General features: G+C 39.8%; 1 protein-coding gene across 6 annotated transcripts in view; it reads left to right on the top strand.

Moving 5' to 3' along the window:
* Positions 1-1,914: 1,914 nt before the first annotated feature.
* LOC130145027 (interleukin-1 receptor type 1-like) overlaps positions 1,915-24,471 on the top strand; it is a 32,064-nt gene continuing 9,507 nt past the window's right edge. Inside the window, exons 1-12 of one of the 6 annotated variants that reach the window (XM_056329411.1) lie at positions 1,915-2,213; positions 3,477-3,652; positions 6,343-6,412; positions 9,682-9,925; positions 10,228-10,414; positions 11,208-11,370; positions 13,407-13,472; positions 14,037-14,157; positions 16,036-16,184; positions 16,484-16,627; positions 17,896-18,057; positions 18,543-18,965. In XM_056329411.1, the coding sequence (XP_056185386.1) occupies positions 3,605-3,652; positions 6,343-6,412; positions 9,682-9,925; positions 10,228-10,414; positions 11,208-11,370; positions 13,407-13,472; positions 14,037-14,157; positions 16,036-16,184; positions 16,484-16,627; positions 17,896-18,057; positions 18,543-18,934 (1,746 nt within the window). In that variant the 5' untranslated portion in view covers positions 1,915-2,213; positions 3,477-3,604 and the 3' untranslated portion in view covers positions 18,935-18,965. Of the gene's footprint in view, positions 2,214-2,496; positions 3,653-6,342; positions 6,413-9,681; positions 9,926-10,227; positions 10,415-11,207; positions 11,371-13,406; positions 13,473-14,036; positions 14,158-16,035; positions 16,185-16,483; positions 16,628-17,895; positions 18,058-18,542; positions 18,966-24,471 lie in introns of those variants that run through there. The other 5 variants (XM_056329410.1, XM_056329412.1, XM_056329409.1 and 2 more) reach the window with 5 other exon arrangements.

Here is a 24,471-nt window from a genome sequence, read left to right as displayed (position 1 = left end):
ACAATGGATCACTCTATCTTAGAGCTTTATGAGATGAAATACTTCTGAATGTTTGTGTAGATTTTAAAAAAAGTAATTTCCACTGCACAGATCTGATCAGGAGGATACTTGGATAACTCTTTGCTTAGCATCACCTTCATTGCTGGAGGTGGTGGTTCTTAGCATGCTTTGAACTGTTCCTGCTGACCACATCAAATGTTAACGAAGACAAGTGTCAATTTCCATGTTCCTCACACAACCTACTTCTCTGCTCTTCTCTGAGATTTTTGTCTTGTGACTGCTATGTTCTGTATGTTTTGCTGTCTCATGAAATCCAGCCTTTCAGTTGATATTCCTTCAGCTTTACTATAACGTGTTTTTTCTAAATTGATTCACATCGATCACCGAATAGTTGAATGATTGGATAGTTCCCATTTAGCTATTCATCTTGGTAATGCTTTAACAATTACTTTTATACCAGAAACATTTTTACTATAAACATTTTTTCACTATTAGTATTATAATGAAGATAGAAAGAAAAAAAAAAACCCTAACAACTGCATATAGCAGAATTTTAGTCTGTATGTCCTGGAAAGGATTCTTCAAACGTGATTTTTTTTTTTTTTTTTAATCAGTGCTTCTAGAAAAATGTAGTAGGGCAGATTAAGGAACACCTTACTTGTAAATCAGATTTAACTCAGATGTGTGTTGGTGGTGCAAAATAACAATACAGAAACTAGAAATCTTGCATAAAAAATATTTGACATAATGCAGTGAGTTCATAAGAAACACTTCCAAAATGAAATATGGATATAATTGCTGACCAAAGAGAGACTAGCTGATTGCATAAATCCTACTGCTTTGTTGTGCCAGGAATGAACTCATTCTGTGTTCCTCCCAACAGTGTAATATCTGGAGCTGTTACAATGTGCCTCCAGCCAGCACTACATAACTTGCGTTGATGTAGGATAATATATGCAGACATAGCAGGGCATAATCCCCCATCTTTGATATCTGTGGCTACCATACAGTGGGCAGGATGGTTGAATGTGTTTCTGTTTGGTAAATACAATACTACCAGAAAGTGGAATGAAAGAAGTACCGGAATTAGAACAAGAAATTAGGGTGGAAGAAGCAGGACATGGCTGGATTATCCTCCACAGTTTTTGCAGAATACTTGTCATTTGCTTAGCAAGTGAGTTTATGATGTATTTTTAACAATAATGACAACATCTACCTTGGTAATTCTGAAAGGTCAGTGATTGCGGCCTACTTTGGGAGGAACCCAAGAAAGAGCTTTCCTCGACCTTACTAGTAGTTAGTAGTTAAGTCAACAAGTGACTATGCAACCTTAAGAACGTCCTTGTCCGAGTCTGTCCCTTCAGTCTACATCTGAAGAGCTTCTGCTTTGAAGAATTCTGACTCCAGCTGTGATGTGCGAGCAAAACAGAGCTCAGGAACACCAGAACATAGTGAACATACCATTCCCAGAGCGGCCACAAGCTAAGTAACCACTAAAAAACGTCAGGGTTACTTACTAGCTGTTAAGTCTGCAGGTAAAAACTTAGCACTAGATGGACTAAGCCTGTATGTTCCAGCTTCAGAGCCAAGTACCTATGTGACCTGTGGCAGTCTGGGGAATTCAGACCATGCTGTTAAAGCAGCCCAACGAAGAAGCAAACAAAGCAGCTGATGTCCTGGGATGCTCCTCCTGCCACCAGCCTCCAAGTCCTGAGGGGATCTTTCTCTTCCAGTGACACGCTGTCTTCAGCTAGGGAAGTTTGCAGGTGCCTGTAACTGGAAAAAAAATACAAACGGAAACAAAACCAAAAGGTCAGTCACCCCAACTCTTGCAATCCCTACTCGGAGGATTTCCTGCAGGCTCCCCCCGCGCCTGCCTTTTTCAATAGAAGGCGGCCGTTGCTCAGACGCCTCCCGTTTCACAGCCCGGCTTGATCGGCACGGCCCGCGCCGGGCCACCTGCGCCGGGGCGTGGCGGGGGGAGCGGCTCGGCTCGGCACGGCACGGCACGGCACGGCCCAGCCGCGGGGCCGCCTCACCGTCGCGGGGGCTCCCAGGCCGGCAAGCGGCAGGCGGGGCAGGGTGAGGCCGCGCCGGCCGGAGCTGCCCGTGCGATGCGGCGAGCGCCGGCCGCGGCTGGCGGGCGGTCTGGGAGGTGGCAGCGGGGGCTCCCCCCGCCCCGCCCCGCGCTCGGGCGGGCAGCCGCGCAGCAGGTAGGCAGCGGCGGGGGCTCCCCGGGCGCCGGCCCGTCCGGAGGGAGCCGGGCCGCCTGCCCGTGAGGCGGGGGGCGGCGGCGCTTCCCTCGCGGCCGCGGGGGCGGGGGCCTAGATCCGCGGGGTGGCCGAGCGCGGCGGCGGACGGTCGGGTGCGGCGGGCGCCGCTTTTCTCCACCGGACGGTGCGGGGGGACGGCGGAGACGCGCCGGCCGTGCTGCCTTGCCCCGCATCCCGTTCGTGAGGCTGGGGGGGGGGGGGGGGAGCTCAGAGCAAGAACTCCGGGCTGGCGGCAGTTTAGGAGTGGGAGTCAAATAATCTGTTTTATAAGGTCAGCGTTTTCCCCTGCCGGCCGTGCGTGCGGCGCGGCTCGGTTTCTGGGAGAAGGCGTGCGAGCGCCCTTCTCCGAGGTCCGCTGCTGTCCCCGCGGGTCCCCTGGCAGCGCCCTGCCGGGTCGCCTCAGCGCGCCGGGCCGGGGGCTGGGAGCGCGGCTCCCGCACCGCTGAGGGGCTCCAGCCCCTTCCAAGGGAATTGCCAGGAATGCGTAAGGGTTTAAGTGATGGACAGTGAAACGTGATTTCCTGCCGTACCCGGTGAGGGGTGGCAGCCACCCGCGGAGAAGCGGCTGCCCAGATAGTCTCAGCCCGCTACACCCTGGCGCGGGTGACCCAGTCCTTGGGCACCCGTTACGTGTGCCTCGGCGACGGAGGAGTATTTGTCATAATAATTCTTTCTAGACCAAAAGTGAGAGGCTTGAGAAAGCTCTTTTGAAGAGGCATGGTGTACCGTGCAGTTAATAGAAGCAATTAAGGTAATCTGAATATGTTTCTTTTATGATTTAAAATGTTCATGGACTTACATAAAAGAAATAGTGTGATGGTCTTTCTGTCACTTCTCTCAATTCTGAGAACATGACTGTTGCGTGTTGTAATCTGTCCATCTTTTTGAATAAGACGTTCAAAGAAAAATATGCCCCAAGTGTGCAAAAATTAGCGAAAGCCGTGTTTCTTCAAAGTTCTGATGAGCTTAGGTTTTTGTTATTTGTATTAAGTAGATCAACTTTTAAAGGATTAGAGAGCAGAGGGAAAGGTGGCGGTACCGATTTAGTGACAGATCTTAACGAGAATTATGCTTTACTGTGTGCTATCAGGGATGCTGTAATTGTAATTCAGGTGTGTGATTGAAGATCTTGTTCAGACGCTGGTCTTTTTATTTTTTTTTTTATTTCTTTAATCTGAAATTTATACAAAAATTTCTTTTCAGGACTTAACTTTATGGACATGGCCTCAGATAGATGGAGTTTTTTCCCCTCTGGGAAATTTGGGCAAAGATAATACCAGCTGAATTCTGTCCTGAGTGATAAAACTCCACAGACTCAAGATCTGGACAAAATGACTGAGCAAATGGAGAAATTTAGCTGTTTATTGTGGCTGAATGTGGTAGGAAAAGCATTTGTACTTGACTCTACAGTCATACGCTTGTTACTTTCATCAGTAATTACATGAATGCATGCATAGAGCAGAGCCTAATTTTGCTGTTGGGTATACCTTCCACAGAAATGGAAATTTTTTCATCGTGGAAAGTCAAGAGTCTCCTCAGAGCAGTTCATGTGTATGGTTTTACACAGGGCTATACATATTTGCGGGTCTTCCACGTTGGCAAAAGGGCAAGTTACAAATTTAAGTAGATAGAAAGAACGCTGAATTTATAGAGAAACAAATTCTGGAACACTTCAGAGCATGTCAGAATACTACTGCTGCATTTATTGATGCTACTGCTGGGGCAAAATGCTTGAGAGAGTACATTTGAGATGGAACGCTAGAATAAGGTAACGCTGTAATAGAATGGATCTTATGAAAAAACAGTGATTCAGAGAAGTCATAAAGAAAATACCTGGTCATAAGTGAAGTCTATTCAGTCCCAGTTTTTTCCTTTGTTTCCATGATAATATTTTCATTGTCTTTAAAATTGAAAACTAGATATTTTAAGAGTTACTGTCTGTCACAATTAGTAAGGAAGGTTGGAGCTTTTGTACAAACACACATAAACCCCTTCCAGTGACTTTAAAGTTTTGTGTATTTCTTTTTATGTTCAGCATTCTTGTCTTAACTCCTTCTTACAGCTAGGCAAGAAAAGACCTGCCTGGTAATTTGAGCGGAAAGTTGCAATAAGGGAGGAGGAAAGAGAAGGGGGAGGAAGGCAGGCACTGCAAGAAGCAGTGTGGATGACTCAATATGTGGCATGCTTCTGAATCAGTTTGGTGAAGTGAATAATAGCAGCCGGAAGTGCCATCTTTGACTATTGCAGAAATTGGTGATCAGCTAAAGATTCTTCACAACAGGACGGGGTCCTCCTGCTCATCCTTCAGTTTTAATAACTGCATTTGTCCTTTCATAGTGCTGTAAAAACTGTGGTAGGCAGAATAGAAAAAAAAGCAGTAAGGCAAGCCAAGTTAAAGAACAACTTGTCAGAGGCATGCAACTAATAGATCCTTCTTCAAACATGTTAGGGATAAGCCTGCCAAAGAGTCCGGAGGGCCAATAGATCATTCAGGTATTAAACAACCCTATGGCATAGGCTATGGGAAGACACAAACATAGCAAGAGGGGAAAAAAAAGAATTTTTTGCATTCATGTTTGTCATGGAAGAGCATGAATTTCAGTGCCAGTACCTTTTTTCTTATGGTTAATCTTCCATGGAAGGATCTGTCTCAAATTGGAAAGTTAGTAAAAGGCAGTTATAGCACAAAATTATCTGTAACAAAGTACCATAACTGATACTCACTCTTGTGTTCTCTTGTAAACATCTCATTTGAAGCCCCTTTGGGACCAAAAGATCAGAAAGTGATAAATGTTACTGTAACCTCACCAAGTGATCAAAGGAGAGCCAGGAAAGTAGAGACCAGTGAGTCTGGTATCCACAGCAGGCAGCTGGGTAGAAACTGCTGTAAAGAACGGAACCAGTGGAAATGATTACAAGTTATGCAGGGAAGGAGTCAACAGTGACTTTTCTAAAGGGAAATCATGGCTCTGAAATACTAAAAGTGTGTTAGAATTGCACATCTGTATGTGAACACACTGGATACAGAAGACATGGTTGATACAATCTTAATTTACAAAAGCTGTTCAGCAGATGCTGTCAATGAAGCCAGACTGCCATAATATATTCTCACTTGTATAAATAAGTAGTTAGAAGATAAATGATCAGTTTTTCAGGTGGAGGAAGATCACTACTAGAGTAACAACTCTCTTCTGCTCAGCATATATTTTTAATGATCTACACAGAGGGAGACAGTTGCAGTGGCAGAATTTGCCAACAATAAAAAGCCATTCAGGCTAGAACACAGAGGTGCTCATTGCAGAGCAGCAGAAGGATGTAATGATAGTGAGTAACTGGGTAATAATAGCAGAAGAAATTTATTGTAGATAAATATAAATAAAACTCAAAATTAAAACATTACGGGCCATATATTAACATCGTGTGCTCAGCAGCTGACTGGGTTTACCTGGTTTTTAACACTCAGTGATGGCATCTTGGGATTTTACTACACAGGCCCATGGAAGTATCAGGTCAATACTCAGCAGTACTAAGAACAAATAGATAGTTAGAAATCATTAGGAAAAAAACCCAAGGGGGAAAAAAAATATCATTGTTTTAGTTTATAAATCTGTAGTGCACTTATGTTTTGAAGACTGTATGCAAGTTCTGTTTTTCCCTCCCCTCCTCAAGACAGGCTGTACCATAACTGGGGATGATACAGAAGAGGGTGGCAGAGATGGTCAGAAATATGAAATCAGATTCCATCTAAGGGACAGTTAAAGAGACTAAGACTGTAGCTTGGGAAAGCAAGAACTGGGGAGGCAGGAGTGTGCTGCCCATGTAACAAATCCTGAGTGCTTGACAAGCTGAACAGGAAATGTTCACTTTTTTTTTCACTTTTTTTTTTCTTTCTGGTACAATAATTAGAATCTGTCAGGTAAGCAGGTAACAGACTCAAAACAAGCCAAAGACAATTCCTGTATTAACTGTGTAATTGTTGTATTAACTGTGTAATGCAAGCATTGACTTTAAATTTTGTGAAGCGTATATTGGAAACCACTAATTGAAGGGTTTCTTTCCATTTCTGCAGGGAAACATGACAGCAAAAACATTGTTTTTGTGTAATATCACAGCAGCATTTCTGTCTTTAATTATTGCGGGTAAGTTTATTGGTGGCTAAGGAAGGTCTTGTTCTGAAATTTATTTTTTCCACACAGTACTAATCTTCTGTGAAAATCACAAATTTATGTGCATGACAATGAGTTCTTTTAAACAGTCCGAAAAGCAGGAATCTATAAAACATATAGTATGTAGTATTTTATGTACTACCTTATCACATAATCATTCAGGTTGGAAGGGAACTCTTGAGATACCTAGTCCAACCTCTCTGACCCCACGAGAGTCAGCTAGAGCAGGTTGTCCAGTACCATGTCCAGCTGGATTTTGAATATCCACAAATGGAGACTTCATGACCTCTTTGGGCGACTTGTTCCAGTATTTCATCACCCTCACAGTAAACAAGTGTTTTCTTGTGTTCAGATGTGGGGTTTTTGTGTTTCAATTTGAACTCATGGCCTCTTGTCCTGTCAGTGGACAATTCTAGCCTGGTACTTTGTTCTTTATTCCCTCTCATTGGGTATTCACACACATAGATAAGATCCACCTACACTCTCCCCAAGCCTCCTCTTCTCTAGGCTGAACAGTCCTTGCTTTTTCATTCTCTCCTTATGTGAGAGGTGCTTCACTGCCTTAATCATCTTCATGGCCCTATGCTGGGCTTTCCCCAGTAAATCCATGACTGTCTTGTACTGGGGAGCTCAGAAATGGCTGCACTGCTCCAGATGTGGCCTCACCAGTGCTGAGTAGAGGGGAGGAATTACCTTCCTCGACCCACTGGCAGGTCCTAATGCAGCCCAGGATACCGTTAGCTGCCTTTGCTGTGAGGGAGCATTGATGGCTCATGGTCAGTTTGTTGCCCACCAGGACCCCAGTGTACTTCTCTGCAGATCTGCTTTCCAGCTGAATGGTCTCTAGCATGTGCTGGTGCCTGGGGTCGTTCCTCACCAGATGCAGGACTTTGCATTTCCCTTTGCTGAACTTCATGAGGCTCTGCTCAGCCCACCTCTTCAACCTGTCAAGGTCTATCTGAGTGGCAGCACAAGTGTATAAACTGATGAAATAAGTTGTAGTTGTAACTTTACAGAATGTGTCCTTAGGATTTTTTCATACTGGAAAATACATCCTTTTGACAATAATGTAACATTCAGATTCTTGTAAAACTGCTAGGCTGCTCAGTTGCAACTGCTTGTTTCTGCCCTTCAGCTGTCAACCAATGATCCAGTTGATGTTTAAAACGTTTCAGATGATTCAAATGAGTTGCTGTCATAATCTTGTAATTCCACTGGAATCTTGCAGTGGTGTCACGGTGTTAAAAGAAAAGCTTCATGAATTTCAATTCCTGGAGTTTCTAGCAAGCCATTTGTTTGGAAATGGTTTGGGTTTGTTGTTTGGGGTTTTTTTTGCCCATGGATGGACAAGCTGCAAGGTTAAAAAATCCATTGGATAGTCCGGTTTTTGGCTAAGTAAGTAATCATATGGAAAGGTGATTATGTGGCTGCCCTTCCCTGCAATAGAAGACTGTTCTATTGTCTCTTTAACTATGTGAGTACCTTACAATTATTTCCTGCTCCATAGAAATAATAGAGGGCGTTGGGGGAGGGCTACTTCAGAGAAACTGAGACAAGAAGTGTGTAAAAAAAAATAATAATCACACTATTTCAGAATATTAGCATTTAGTATCAGAAAAGGGTTACCAGTTCCTGTGGCCACAGCATTTCATAAAGTTAGGGGGCATTCAATACAGATACCTCAGCAATTCAATGTTTTGGTAAGTAATTTGCGAGAGATTTATAATGAGGTGGTGAGAACTGTGGATGGTACAAAATTATCCCTTGGTGATCAAAACTAACGCTCACTTATGAAGAGGGTATCTGGATATTGAATAGTTTAGTGATAGAATGTCAGTAAGTAAAATCAAATGGATGTGGAGAGGCATGGAAGGGTCATACATGTATAGCAGAAACATGTATACTGTATGTGTGTGACGTGAGTGTTAAGTTAGTAAATAACCACCTGGGAAAAATTCTCCTCTGACATCTTTGGGTGCTTTCTGGAAGCATTAGCTCTGTCATTTGTGGTGGTCAGAAAAGAAGAATTTTTGGCAAGCAGTGGAGCAGAAAACAACATTAAGGCTACACCTTAACCCCATTGTGAATGTGCCTCAGCTGTCTGCAGTTCTGGTCGTTCTGTCTTAGAATGACTATATCTGAAGAGCGACAGTGATGTATGATAAGGGATGGCTTCTATTTGAGAAGTCATTAAATGAATGAGGACTCTGAGGTAAAGAGATGACTGAGGCAGGATGCGATGGAGGTCTATAAAATTGTAAATACTAGGCAGATGAGGGAAAGTTTACTTTGCCATTTCTCAAAACAAGAAATATATGATACCAAGAGAAATTATAAAAGCCAGTGAATGTTTTTTTGTGCAGAACATAAGAGGAAAGAAAGGGGCTGGAAGCAAAGTATTACTTGGTGTCCTACTCTCTTTTCTTAAACATTTGCTACTGGTTGTTAACAGAGACAGGGTTTTGGGCTAGACAGACACTTACATGACTCTGTGTGGCTGTTCTTATATTCTAACAAAACAAGGAACTTTAGATAAATATAATACTGACTTAGGAATGTGACCATGGTATCCAGAGTTAGTGCCTTTTTTGTTATATTGAAAAAAAAAAAAAAAAGAGTAATAAAAATCTCAGGATGTTGCTCGTTTTCCGTATGAATCTCATTGTGTCAGGAGGAAAGCAAATGAGCTCATTGGTAAGTGCTTGTAATAATTCCTCTCTAAATGCTCATAAAATGAAGGGTGAGTTGACATTTCCATAGCAAACTTAATATTTGTGCAACAGCAACTTTAACTTCAGTGTCCTTTTTAGGACCTTTGGATACTGAAAGCATAGTCTTGTCTTGAGGACTTCGACTACAGTTAAGTTAACAAATAAAGACATTGAATGTGAAATTTGTGTTTGTGTACATGCACATGAAACAGAATGGAGGAATACAAGTGCTTTAGTTATTTGCATCTGAATTAAAACATACAAATGACAAGTCTGCTGCAAATGAAGAGATTCTGCTGAGTGTAAAGCTTGTAAATTCAAAAAACCAGCATTTCATTTCAGGGGCATAACTATATATCAGTGAGTAGTACCCTCAGCTGTAAAGGTAAGGGATTATATTTGTATTTTTAGTAGATGACTTGAGAATGGAGGTGAAAACTCCACTGAACTTTGTAAATGTAGTCAAGAAATAAGTTCAGTTTATCCTTCTAGCGTTTGAAGTTTTCTTTAATGTTTATCTCTTTCCTGTAGAGAAATGTGAAGCCTATGATGTGATGTTGAGGCAAAGTCTTGTGCCTGATGGGCAGCCTCTTGCTATTAGATGTTCGCTGGAAAAGAGCTTGAAAAGTGGAGACTACAACTTAACATGGTATAAAGTTGGTAACCAGACAGCTGTGCCTAGAGACAAACATTCTAGAATTCATCAGCAGAAGAATTTAATTTGGTTTCTTCCTGCAATCTTAGAAGATTCTGGAGATTATGAATGTGTGATAAGGTGACAGTTTTTTAAAAAATTTACTCTGTTACAGAAATGAGTTTCAAGGGGAATAACTTTTTGAAAGCACGTAGAATTTTGGTGTAAGATAAATACTAATGAAGGGAGAGTGCATTCACAAAAACTAATTTTAGGTTGCGGAAAGTAAGTCTAGTTTTGGTTCATTTTCCTAGTAGGCAAAAGTAAATCTATTAGAGAAACTGTAAATTCTTGTCCTCTCTTCTCCAAAAAGAATAACATACATTTTTTTAGTTAAAATACATGCCAAATAGGTTAGTTTAATTATGTTATATTAATTGCAGGAGTTCAACAAGCTCCAGGAAAATGTGTACAAAAGTAACAGTTTTTGAGAGGATTGATGGTTTATGCTTAAATGAAAAATTTGCTGTAGAGGAGGTGATATTCACAGTGTCGTCTGCAAAAGTTGTGTGCCCACACTTGGACTATTTCAGGGATGAGAAGAATATTCAGCCTGTTCGTTGGTATAAGGTGAGAATGCTGTGTTTTGTCCCATTCTTTAAGATATAAATCACTGATGTTTATGAATTGTAGAAGGAAAACGAAATATTTATTGAAAATAGGAGAAAAATGCTTTCTAAACAAATTGGAAGAGGATTAAGCCTTTTTATCTTTTAAAGGTGTATACAGGTTTTTTGATTAACAGGGTGAAAATTCAGTTTGGAGGTAGGAGAGCTGTTGAGCCACATATCCACTAGGTGGCATCTTCTTACCTGCTAGCGAAACACGCTGTCCTCAATTTCCGTTGTGTGGAAGCAGATTTAGTATGTCATTTGTGAGAAATGGCATATCCATTTACGTGCTCAATATTGTTCCATTAAATAAATGCCACTTCATATTGTTCATACTTATTTAAAGCTTCATTCTGAAAGAAGAACGTAGTGCCTTTCTGCAGCATTCCTGCCTTATGCCCATACAGTCCATATGGTACCATAAGTATTTAAGTACTTCAAAAAATTAAGTCTAATTATTGAGTGATTCTTCATTAATGAATACTTTTATAAATACTGATACTTGCATTTCTCTTTCTTACTTCTCTGATACTGAAAGTTGTTTTCTATAGGAAATGAACTGGAGTATCTTTGAATTAACAAAAATGAAGTGTTGGTTTGCTTTTTAATCCACTGCCCTTGCTCTTCCTCAGCCTCTGCAAGGCATCCACCCTTGTGCTGTGGTCCATTGAAAGTTCAGGTTGCATTAAAGAGAGACAAACCATGGAAAGAGGTAGGGATATGAATTAACAGAGTTCTCTGCACGTGTTTAGGACTGCCAGCTGCTGGAAGGGAAAAGGTTTGCCTTCTTAGACAGTGATCTTATCATTTTGAATGTGACTGTCCATGATCAAGGAAACTACTCATGCGAAACAACATATGGCTACAATGGAAAACAATATAACATTTCCCGAGACATCAGTCTGACTGTGGAAGGTAAGCAGGTAATTTCACAGTGTTTGTGTTCATAACAATGACTCCAAAATTTTTTCCAAGCTTCTAAAGACTAAAGCTAGCAGACCAAAGTTGTGGCTAGACATTCTTAGGGCCACAAGTTTTTTCCTAAATGTGAGGGGAAGAAATGCTGGCTTAGAGTTTATATATTTTTGTCTGTTGTTGCCACTGTGTTGAAGATTCATTCCCCTGTTCAAAGTTGCAGCATGTCAAAGCATCGCTGCCCAGACCAGCTACCAAGGTTCCTAAACAGGTGCCCTGTAAGGCTTGGTAAGCACAATACATTCTGCTGTAGCCGTAGCTGCACTCTCTATCCTGCCTGTCTTACTTTTCTCTTTTACATTGTCCTCTTGATGCAAGAACAACAAACTAAACCAGACCAAAATTTTAGCAGTACCTTGACTCTATGTCCTATCTGTTTCCTTCAGACCTCCGTCTCTTCTGGTTTTGGTTTTAAGTTCCTCAGCACAAAAACTGTTGATCTCTGGTATTGTGTGTCTAGTTCAGTAGACTTTGATTTATGACAGGGGGCCACCAGCACACCAGAAAAATAAAAAAAGAAGGCCTAGCTGTAAAATGTGAACTCCTTTGCTAGCACATCATTATGAAATAGATACTGGATCACTGAAAAGGCTGTGCTATATCAATGTATGAAATATCAGTACTGTTTTTACATTCCATCTGATGAAAGACATTTTCCGGTTTACTAATAGATTGCATTATGATTTAGTAGTCTAGTTTTTTGCTTGCCTGTTTTATCTGTGTGTAAATAGATATGCATATGTATGTATATATGTGTATTTATATGTATTATATGAATATGTATCATATTCATATAATGTTATATGTATATGATGTGGATATACAAAATATGAGGAACACAAGGTCAGATCAGATGAAATGATAATTCTGGTCTTAAAATAGTCCCTAGAACTTTTCTCTTAGTGCAATTTCAGCTCCTACTACGCAGTAGAAGCAAAATCATATCCCTCCTTTGCCTTAAATGACTGAAGGCAGCTCAGTTGTTCTTAAAGACTCCAGCTGAGGAAGTCTACATTAAAATGGGTGACTTGGGGTCCAAGAATAGTGCAGACTATTTTTCAGAAGTGGAAGGAAAGGATATATCTGGGGCAATCCTGCGTGCTTCTCTAGGGGGTTCAAACAAGATCAGTTAGAATTTCTTTTTGCTAATCTGTGCTCTTGGAGAAACTTCCTTGAACTTTGAGTATCTGATAGGAAATATTCTAAAACGTCCTACAGCTGCCTGAGACAGCTGGAACTGGTATGTGTGTTTACTAAGGGACCCTCCAGGCTGGCATTCATTTAGCCATGTTGAGACATTTCTAAGGTAGGTGTCTAGATATCCACCTGTTGATTCCTCTCCCTTTTTAGCCTGGAGAGAAAAATAAGCTTTCCCCAGTGTCATATATCTAGTCCTAATGTAAACATCTAAAAGGGGCCACTGATGTTGTACTTGCTTAGGATAGTGCTGTAGGAAGAACTGTAAGGCCATTAATTACAGCATAGGAATGAAATTTCCCCCCTTTATAATAGTAAAAGTCTAAAATAGGTGAATTTTACTCTAAAATATTTGGCTCCATCTAAAAGTATTCAGCTCCAGTTTGCGTCTGTGGGGTGCTGGGTGACGTGCTGTCCAGATTGTAGAGGGGTAATGCTATAGATATTTACTCATACCCTTCTCAGCACCTGTGCATGCAATATTACAGGGTGTTTGTGCCATGGATCAGCCAGTCCACCGTGAGTGTGTGGAGATTTGCGGCACTACATTTTGGAAGTGGTGGGGCAAAGAATAGTTTACCTTTTTGTCAGAAGTAATGACTGCCTGAGAGGACAATCAGCATTGAGTGATGTCTGTTATAAAATTGTTGACAAACTTGTCCATAGGACAGGGTTTTTTTTCGTTGTACTTTGTACTTTTGTACTCTTTGATTGTAAAGCATAGAATAGACTGCAGCTGCCCCAGGTCTTCTGAAAAGCATTTTCTTTCTTTTGGTTAGTGAGCCCACCAAAAAAGCCCCCAGAAATATCTTACCCAAGAAACAACTCCATTGAAGTGCAGCTTGGTAAGTAGTTTTCTCTGTAAGAAAATACGATTTTGTATGCTAATGAAAAGTTGTACTCTAGGAGTGGCATATTCGGTGTTCGCTGGTTTTGGGGGTTTTTTTGGACAAAAACTAGCTCAGTGACCAGCTCAGTTTCTCTATGTTGATCTCCTGAAGAAGGAGTGTTTGGGAGTGAGTGGGGAAGAGACAGGGCATGTTGCTTACCAAGTCCTAGGGAAATCTCTTGGATGGGAAGAAAATTGTGGGGAACCCAGATGATTCTCTGTCACATTGGTTGCTTTCCATCACTCTGGATGAGATTCTAAGAACAGATCCATCTTTGAATCTGCAGGGAAAGTGATGCCCCAGGGAGAGGCATCTTCTTCCTGGATTTAGCCTCTTCCATCCTACCAGTCTCTTTCTGAACCTGCACATCACTAAGTATATAGACCCTCTGTTAGAGTAACTTTTCTGAAAGGACGTGGGACCATTGTTAGCTGGTCTGTGTGGGAGTCTGTGAATAGAATTGTATAGACTTTAATAAGTTTATGGAAATTAACTTCTCACTTTGTAACAATTTTATAGGCTCACAGGTTACAGTGGATTGCAATACAACAGGTGCTGATGGGTATGAGGTGTTTTGGACAGGCAATGGTGTGTATATTGATGTATTTCATATGAGCAGAATTTTTGCAAGTCCCTATGAGTAAGTATATTTTCTGATTAGAAAAATATTGTGTTGGCAACCAAAGTGGAACTTTCTCCCTTTGACATTAAAATATTTAGCAACATTTTTCACTTGCTTAAATAGATTTCTTTTAAAAAACTAATGTTTAATTCTTTCAATTCACTTTCTGATTTGAAGTAGAACTTCAGGCACATGGACTTCACATGTGATTGTGCTTTTTTTGGTCATTGTAAAAATCTGTCTTAATTTCCAGCCTTGGGAAAAGGTATTCTGTAGACCTACATTCTCATAATTGTAATACAGTTTCTATTGAGCAGGCTCTGGCCTCACAGAGGCCTTTTTCAGTTGGATCTAGCGTGTTCAGGCATATGATCTTCAGACTGTCTCTTCTGTGTTCTCCTTTCCCTTCACATCTGCCTCTCTGAAAGGTTGCAAGGTCAAACTTGTGCTTTACAGGAGAAATTAAGACTAAACCTTTAAACAAGGTTTAAGAGCCTTGAGTTAGAGAAATGTAACTGCAATCAGCTGAACAACTAAATGGAAGACTTGGCTGAGGACATTGTACTGAAGCTTAGTGGTGTGAAAGGAGAAAAGGGAGACAGGTTTCCAGTGATGAGTTGGGATCTGGAAGGAAAATGGACTTGGATTGAGTAAAGCATGAGAAGGGCAGCTGGGAGATAAGGTGGAGGTGAAAAGCAGGTTAAATGGAGAGAAGAAACTAGACCTGACTTGGAAAAGCAACTAAAATTGGGGCAGGAGGCGATCTGAAATTTTCATAGGTATGACAGCTTGGGAACTAAAAATTGAAGGTTTTTTTGGCAGTCCTCATCTCATGGTGGTGCTATGAAAAAAATAGTGCTTGAGAATTTTTTAAAAATTATCACAATCTATGACCAAGAAACTGATGGAGAAATGAGAATGATATTGTCAAAGTAAGAATAAAGTGAGAAATAAGTTCTCATCATAAAACAAAGGGGGAAATAAAATGCTGAATTGAGTGTTCACCGAGACAAAACCCTATACAAAAGTAATGTATTTTACTGTCATGAAGAGTTGTAATGCCATAAACAATTGGGCTATAATGCAGAGGCACATGGTCACTGAATTGATATCATAAAAGTAATGTTATTTTTTGTACTTTCTAGCACTTTAACGATCATCTTTGCAACAATTAGTCATTTGCATTAGTAATGTTCATTCATTCATTCTTTGTTAGTGTTCAAATTACTGTAACTTTTTGCTTAGAAAGTGATCCATGTTGTCCTATATATGCCCTTTATGATATATTTCAAGCTTTTATTTTGCATTTTAAATGGTAGTTAAAAAGTTGTTTAGTTCACACATCAGTCACACATCACAGTACACGTGACTAAATGTGCAGCATCATGAGCACTTTTGTGCCCTTGTACAATGTGTGTGGGATAATCTGTGTCTCCTAATGGTGTAGCCTGACACTTCAGCTGTTACAAGTCGGTTCTGATCCATGGGGTGAAGCAACAGTGGATACTCCACTCCCTGCAGCTGCACTCGCACTGTGAGCTGGTGGTGTCTGCTGCTGGTCACCTCTTTTGATGCCCTCCCTGTCCCAGAGCGGCTTACTGCAAGATGACACCTTGAACCAGGGCCTCACTCTGTGTTGTATCACATTGTTGAATTTCTCTCTCTTCGCCTGCTCGTGGAAGGGGCTGGGAGGCCCATAACAGGGGTTTGCTTAGGTTTGTAAGGTGTATTTTTGTACTTTGAGCTATAGAAACCTTATATTCCTTTGGGGAAGCACAGCTCCAGGTAAGATAACAGTCTTGTAGAAACAACCATTGTCATGCTGCAGCTGTTAGTGATGAAGTCATTCCAGAAAGGGCTGTGGTTTTATGGCTCTGTTTGTTGCCTTTTGGATAGGGAGGAAACTTCTTACGATGGACGCCCTATGAATTCTGTGAAGCTCATAATTTCAGAAGTGAATAGTGAAGATTATGAACACCCGTTTGTATGTCAGGCTTCAAATGCCTTTGGGCAAGTTGCGTCCTATATTATGTTAAAACACAGAGGTAAGAAATACTGTTATTTTTTCAGCCTGTCTTTGCCTTGACTTCCCTAGAACGGGTTTTGATACCAAGTGCCTATACATTGTGTTCATAGAAGACAGATGGCTTACAGTTTGCAGTACATATGCATGTACCTCTGCATAGGGAAGGAATTGCTGTAGTAGTGTATTTATCCTTATTAGAAAAATAGGTAAATAGAAGTGGAAAATACGATACTCAAATCTGTATTACATTTGTATGAAAGATCAGATTTTGACAAATTCAATATTTAAAAAGCAATCTTCTTATTTTTTTTTGTGCAGTTCCTAATATACAAAGATGGCTGACTGGAGGGCTTGTCTCTCTGTTAATTTTAACATTTACTACTTTAATAATCTACAACATTTTCAAGATTGAGCTGGTGCTTTGGTACCGTAATTCTGTCTGTGCCTTTAGAAGTAAGGAAGGTATGTAAATGTGACCAGGTATGTTAGTTTCTATAAAAAAAACCTATTGATTTTTTTCATTTGCCACTACTTCTAAACAACGTGATTGTTTAGTAGAATGTATGTGGAATTACCTTGAGGAATTTTCAGAAATGCACAAAAATGTTTTTTTTGGGGGATTCTTTTTCAGTCATATGCGTAAAAAATATAATCATAGAAGAGGTAATAAACAATACATAATATTGAAGGTAGTGGTGGTGAGATAGGTCAAAAAGAACTCCAGGTTATTCCTAAATTTACATGCTACTCTTTGCTTTTCTGTAAAGTATTTTACATGTAGATTTATGGTCACTCTGATGATGATCAATAGGTGTCAGCAGAGCTGCATCCTGTAAACTAGCTGTTTAAAGACATGCATTAAATATTTATATGGAAAATGAGACACTCATTTTCTCAGAGATTAATTTCGTTGGTTTCCTTTTTTTTTTTTGCAACTTCTCTCTTTTACCCAACACTTCTCTAAAATCCTGTCAGTTTTGATGTTTACATGCTGAAGAGAAAAAATACTACTTGTTCTGTATTCTGTGATTTTTCTTATGTGTTTTGATTGCTGTGGTGTAGACTAATACATTGGACAGGTGTGAAAAAATTGGAATAAGTGCAACATTATAGATCTTTTGTGTGGCAGTGCTCAGAATTAGACTGTCTGAAGTTCCCCATAGCTTGAAAGTAAATGGGCTATGTGCATTGAAATAGTAGTAATTTTTTCTCATGGCTATTCTAAACATTTTCACAGAAAAGTTATTTCAACTTCTGGTTAAAAGTTCAGTTTCCCCAGAACACTTTACCAGAGTTCTAATGGAGAACAAAGGAAAAAAAAGAAAAAGAAGAAAGAATTGCCATTTTCCACCCACTCTTGTGGTTAGTCGGAAGTGGAGATAACTGCTGTTGAGTTTATTTCAGGAGAGGTGGTGAGGAAAGTCCTGCAAGAGGACACGTTATCATAGCACCTGTGGGGTTGGAGGCTTCCTTCTGCAGGTCCAGGGTCTTGCATCCAGCTTGCTTGTGCATATCCCTCCCCATGGTGGGAAAAGAAGTCTGGTTCTGTGGCTGATCACCTATCTTTTGATTTGCAGGGCATTTTAGTGCTTTGACATTATTCTGTCAGTTGGGTGAATCAGCCCCTCATCACTATTTTTAAACAGTCCAAAATAAAACTTTGAAATAAAGGCACGTTGCTGTGTTATAGATATTTTTTTTTTTAATAGAAACATTTGTGTTTGTTTTAGATGGGAAAATATATGATGCATATGTCCTGTACGCACAAAGCAGTGGAGGCAGAAGTTTCTATCGTCTGGAAACCTTTGTTCGTAGAATACTCCCTGATGTTTTAGAACAACAGTGTGGATATAATCTCTTTATATTGGGAAGAGATGATTTACCAGGAGAAGGTATACTTTAATTAGTAGAGTTAATAGGTTGTCTTTTGACACATTGTTCTTGGGTTAGAAGATGAGATATACAGTTTAAAAATGCCTATTTTGGGAAAACAAAGCTTAATTGTTCATTTTTAATGGATAATTTATCAATTTATCCAATGAACAATTTCTTTATTTTAAAATCTTCTGGTTTCTTACCACAAATCCTGTTCTGATATTATGAGGGCCTGGCCTTTATTTTAGTGATGAATAAATGAGGATTTAGCAGCAATATTAACATTGTTGAGCGTTTTTTGAATGATATCTGCTCCTGGGGACTGAATTTCAGTAATTTCATGCAATGGATCATAAATCATGAATGTGGAGATCTTAAATTTACCAGTCCTCTGAGCCAGCCACTGGTCCATATATCTGCAATCTTAAAATGAAGAAATGCTTTACATCAGTTGCAAAGTTTCTGTGCAAACTTTGATTGATCGTTCCTTCATTACTTACAGCTGTGGTCAGTGTTGCTGATGAAACCCTTAAGCAAAGCAGAAGACTGATGATTATTTTGGGATCAGAAACATCTAGTTGCTGCCTGTTAGAAGACACTGCTGAACAACAACTAGCTATGTATAATGCTCTCATCCGTGATGGGATTCAAGTGATTCTTATAGAAATGGATGAAATACAGGACTACACAAGCATGCCGGAATCAATCAGATACGTTAAGCAAAAACATGGAGCTCTCCAATGGAAAGGGGACTTCTCAGAGAAATCCTGTTCAGCAAATACAAAATTCTGGAAAAATGTGCGTTATCAAATGCCATCCAGGAAAAAGGTATCTTCTTCTGAAATGTGTTTGTTGCCCCTAACTTGGAACAATTCTGCAGCAAAGGGAAGTTAAAATGCACTTATTAAAGTAATACTGAGAAGGTTATTCTGAAATGTGTGGGTTTTTTACACAAATTCTTTATATTACAAAGTAAGTGTTTTCTTCAAGGAGTAAAACCTACTCATCCCTTCCCCAAATTACACCCTAAAAGAAAAACTGTCCAGCTTTATTTCTGTTCTGGGTTTTGGATAGTGACACAATTTGTTGTGTTAGTCTTGCACAGATACAAGAGGTACATGTTGTTGATGGTGGTAAACTATTAAATAGGCATGGTCCTGTAATATTAATGGTCCTATAAATGTAATATCCACTGAAGAAGCAGCTGAGAAGTCCACTTTTTAAAAAATTGAAACTGCAGTTAATAAATTAAAAAATCTGTCTGTTGTCAGCATTTTCCTAGTAATTCTGTTCTTCTTGTTGCTTCTCCATCATTGTCTGACTTCCTCATTACTGCAAGAATCTGCTTTGGGGTGCCCTCCTGAGCAGCAGACCTTATCCTTGATTCCTGAAGGGGTTGGGGAAACACATGACATAGGTATATTTAAAACTCCTCACAACATTAAGCGTGTTTTAGCTGAACAGTTGGTACTAAATGTGTTCAGCAAATGGAATGGAATCTGTGGCTTTTTACACATTTATTGAATAATTCTGTGGTATCTGGTTTATGGGGTGTTTTCTAAACTTAGTCTCTTGAAATGGTCAGGAAACTGAAAATATTTCAGATTTCATGCAAACTGGAAGCTTTCTAGACTGTGCTGCTACTCTGGAAACCAGATGCTCCCATTCCATGTCTCAACTGTACTAACTACAAACACAGAAATTCACGGAGAATCTGTCAAAGGACTGTGCTTGGGATGGGTATCCTGGAGAGAGTGGAAAATGGCCAGTTCTGAAACCTAACCAGGTGCTAATGGCAAGAAATAATATCTCATCTACTTCTGCAAGAAAAAAAGAGGCATGTCCTATGTCAACCTGCTTGGGAGTAGCTTGTTATTTCTGGGTCCCAATCTGTTGTTCTGTGTGCAGTTCTTCCTTTTCAAGGTGGTCTGAAGTGGCAAGAGTTTTCACACTCCAGCCTTGAAGGGCATCATTTGGATGCAAATGTGAATTCTGCTTGCTTTTTTTGTTCTTCTCTGAAGTTAAGTAGGTTCTTACATTACCTTTATTGGCAGGATAACATTTGTCACTGAATTGCTTTCAGCTGGTTCTCACAAGTGTGTATGCTATAGAATATGCTTTTTGTTGGGAGAGAAAGCAAGGTCCAGGAGCAGAACATATATTTTAAATGAAAGATTTGCAATAGCATTTCATGGTACCTTTTTCTTTGAGAAGGTCTAGCAAATATTTCTTATGAGCAGTGTCTCATCCTCCTGGTTGTGGTGTTCACAGCTTTGTAATTTTCCACAGCCTCCATTCACAAGAGACTTCTTCTGAGATGTTGCCATGAAAATTGAGAACATGATAGATCCATCAGGTGAGGTACTATTGTTCTAGTAGATGTTCAGTCAGTGTTCCTTGGAAATGCAGAACACTTAGGCTAGTATCTTTAAAAAATAAATGTAAGAACCTAGAGAGTTTAGGTAATCCTTATTGACAAATTTTTACACTCTGTTTAGACTTAAACTTGGTCAGAAGTGTGTTGAAAATTACACTTTCCTTCAAAGTTGTTTTTTTTTCTACTTGTGTTTCAAAACAGAACCCTTGTTTTCCATATAAAATGAGAGAAATAATAAAGAGGTTGAAACTGTGGTAGATATTTTTTTCCAACATCCTAATTTCATATGCTTTGAAATAAAAAAAATACCAATAACTCTAGGATTTGCAGTACTCCATATAAGTATACTGATTTGCATGGAGTTCTGCTGGTATTTTTTGTTTCCTCTGTGAATGTGCTGTTACAATTTCTGGCCACTTTTTTCATAGTTCTTTTCAGAGGCTTGCTACAATATTCAAGATAATAATTTTCCCACTAAAGGAGACTCCTAAGGACTTTTAAGTGAAGACAGATAATTGTGAGTCAGCATTTATCTACCTGATACTTTTTTAAACAACCACATTTAGTATGATTATATAGGCATTTTAGTATTCTTGTGTGAAAATGAGTGTGGGAGAAAGGTTTCAGTTATTATGGTTAATTGTTAGCTAACTACTTGACTGTAGCACAACATGAAGTGGCTTATCCTTTTATCATGGGATTTTATCTTGAAGCTGAATTTTGTCTCTGTCTTCTTGCCTTGGAAACTAATTTTTTGCAAGTCACATAGAAAACCACACCACTTTTTGTGTTATAATAAAATAAACCCCATAGAGACAGATGTGCTGAGTGCTCTTTATTAAAAAACCCTCCACAAATGATTATTTGGCAAGAGGTCTGCTTCTGGAAACTTGATAGCTTCAGAAGGAAAAAGCAAATGCAATGTTATCTGTAAAAAAGTATTTTTTCACCATGATGTAGCAGATATATTTCAGTTTATTGTCTGTCTATGCTGACAGAGAAAACAGTCTAAATGGTATGTGGTGTAAGATACACTGAAAGCATTCTCTACACCATTTTTTTTTCTTTTCAGCCATAATTATATGATATTTCTTCTGTTGGCTTGTTCCTGTCAATTTATTTGGCACTCCAGATTGCCCCTCTTCTTTCTTGCTTTCTGATTAACTTGTTTCGAATTTTCTAATTCCACTGTGTCTTTCCAAACATACTGTGGTTTTTTCCTGGGAGACTACTCTTTTCATAATTTTCCTCCCATATCCCACTTTTTCACCTTTATGGCAGCTGGTGCTGATATACGGCCTGTTTCATGTTTTAATGTACACATCTGTGATGCTATTAATTCCTGGATAAAGGCTTATGTGATGGGGAGGAGCATGTGCTCTGAGCCCAAACCTAAACCAAGTTCTTACAACCCAGTGGAGACTATACAATGGCCCCAGACAGGATGACCCTGACTAACTTTTTCTTTTGTTCCTTTTAATTTACTTCTCTATTGCATCCTAGAAGGTAGAAGAGCACAAAGGTGATTTTACATTTCCCCTTTATCTTGGTGTCTTGAACTTCTGCAGAGGGGGAAGCCTATTCTGCCTTTTGTTCAGATGCTGTAGTATTTTAACTACTATACCTCCTTCCATAGCTGCAGTTAGCTTGAAGATGAAGAAAGCAGAATACAGTTGATGTATATAATATCTGAGCTAAGGAGAGAAATTCCTAGAAATAATTAAGGATGTATTACACTGTAGAGCTTCAGAATACATGTAAGTAAAACCAGTGGCTAGCAGCTTTGCTACCTAACAATACTCCCAGGGGTCTGGTTTAGTCATAGATGCTAGAATGCACAAACACAGGAGCAACGGTTTCCTCCTGTCATCCCTACACTTGTTATTCCTGAGAGTAAAGGCAAAATATACCACTTGACGTGTATGCTTTGTTGTCTTTTAAGATGGGATAATGTTAACCAGGACTTGATGCATTTGTTGAGACAAACTGAACATTAGTTACTGAAAGTGAGCTAGAAATTAGTACAAACCATTTGTGTCTTTGGCCCACTCTAAGATTGCTTCCCATGTTTAAATTAATTGCAAAAAGGACTCTGTGGTCTGCTAGGAATCAGGGGGCACAGTTAAAAAGTGTGACTTCCTCTGAGAGAGCACCCCAGTCACTGTGGCATTACAGCTGGAGCTAGAGCTCTGCCCCAGTCACTGTGGCATTACAGCTGGAGCTAGAGCTCTGCTTGGCAATGACAGTGACTGTCAGGAGAACAGTCACCCTGAAGAAAGGTAGAAAGCTCACAAGTAATTAAGGTGAATTTTCTGCACCAGAAATGTTGGTTTTGAATTGCTGCTCCAGATCAGGTGACTGAGCTGTGCAAATTCTTTTTCTAGTTCATTTTTGCCCCCAGCTACTCATTTGATCTTGCCCTAAATTTTTTGTGAGCACAGCAGTAGCTGTAGTAGAAGGAGAACTTTGAACACTGTCTCATTAGAATTTATTTTTTTCCCACTAAGCATTTTCTCTGATGGACTTTATTTCTGTTGGCAATTATTAAAATCTGTGTTCTCTCTTTCCCTTATCTCACCAGCAATACGTATGGGGGGAGTGCTTCTTTTTCCTGCATTGTCCATGGTAACACCCCAGTGCCACCTTGTCCCTCCAATTTCTAATGCTGATCTTGATCTTTTGCACTTTCTTATATACTTTGGTTTATATACTGTGAATATATACAAACTCCCTGAAACATAGGAAGGGCCACGTTCAAATTCTCAAGAAGGTATTTTTTCTCTCTTTGGGCATATTGTTTGTAATATCCATACTGTTTGTTTGTTTGTTTTCTATTTTTCAAATATGCATTTTGTGTCGTGGAAGTGAGTGACTTGGACAAGCAATTGGATTTGCAAATAATTTGATGTATGTACTCTTACCTTACCTCTCACTCCTAGGGAAGCACACTCAGACTGTATCAGCTAGGTGTGTACTTCCTGGGTATGGTGTGACACAACCACATTATTTCAAATGACTTGTAGGAGAAGCGGCAGGACAAATGCATCTTTGTAGGGGTAAGGAAGTTGCAGGAGGAGGTTATAAATTCTACTTCTGAAATGGCAAATAAGCAGGGTGTTTGGGAGTTACAAAAAATAAGTTATCTGTCCCTTTAAAACAGGAAAAAAAATTGGCAGTTAACTCCCCTACATATTGCCTACAGGAACAAACAGTGAAAAAGCTAAAGAGCTGTCTTGACAGGGACACTCACAGTGGGAAAGAACTTGTGTGCCATATGTCCCCCTACCATCTGTGTATGCTGTCTTCTGGGTCATGACATCTGGTTCTGCTTGATATCTGGCTCCAATTCCTGTATTTTTAAAGTAAATGGGACTTAGTTCTCCTCAGAGAGGGAAGAGAATAGACCACATGCTGACTTCTGCAAGAAAAGCCAAGTTTTTCGTAAAAATATGTCTCCTCAGCCTAGATTTGAATGGCTTGGTACATGTATGTATTTAAATGAGCCAAGAGTGTGCTAGCACCGTCTGCTGTCATTTTTTAAAAACCACTAACTTTGGTGCATTTGACATTTTTGGAGGGTAAGGTTGTAAAGTTAGTTGCATACCCAGATGAGGAGATGAACTGGCATATTATTGCGGAAAGGATTACATCCAAGACAGTAGACAACTGAGGACAGGAAAGATCAGGAGTCCCAGGGTGATGGCTGGTGAGGGAGTAATAACATCTGCCATAAGAGGTGACTGTGGGGATCCTGAAACCTTGCAGCAGTGAGCTGTGCTGGCATTGTGCTGTGCAACGTCTCCATCTAGTGATGCCTGAGACTGAAGCACTCCCCTTTTAAAAAAAGCCACTCTTCATAGAAGACCGTAGTGAAGTTCTGTTGCTAATAGTGCCAAGCCACAATACTAAGAAAAAACACACCAAGAGGTAGTAAAAAAAATAATATTCTGATGACTGCTGTTCTGAATTATACTGTAATTATTATTTTTAGTGCTTTTCCCATACTTTTGTAGGAGCTAGTGGGGAATTTAGTGGAAAATGAGATATTTTTTTT

This window comes from Falco biarmicus, chromosome 2 (genome assembly GCF_023638135.1).
Source record: "Falco biarmicus isolate bFalBia1 chromosome 2, bFalBia1.pri, whole genome shotgun sequence".
Classification (NCBI taxonomy): Eukaryota; Metazoa; Chordata; class Aves; order Falconiformes; family Falconidae; genus Falco; species Falco biarmicus.
This window is presented reverse-complemented; position numbering and strand designations above follow the sequence as displayed.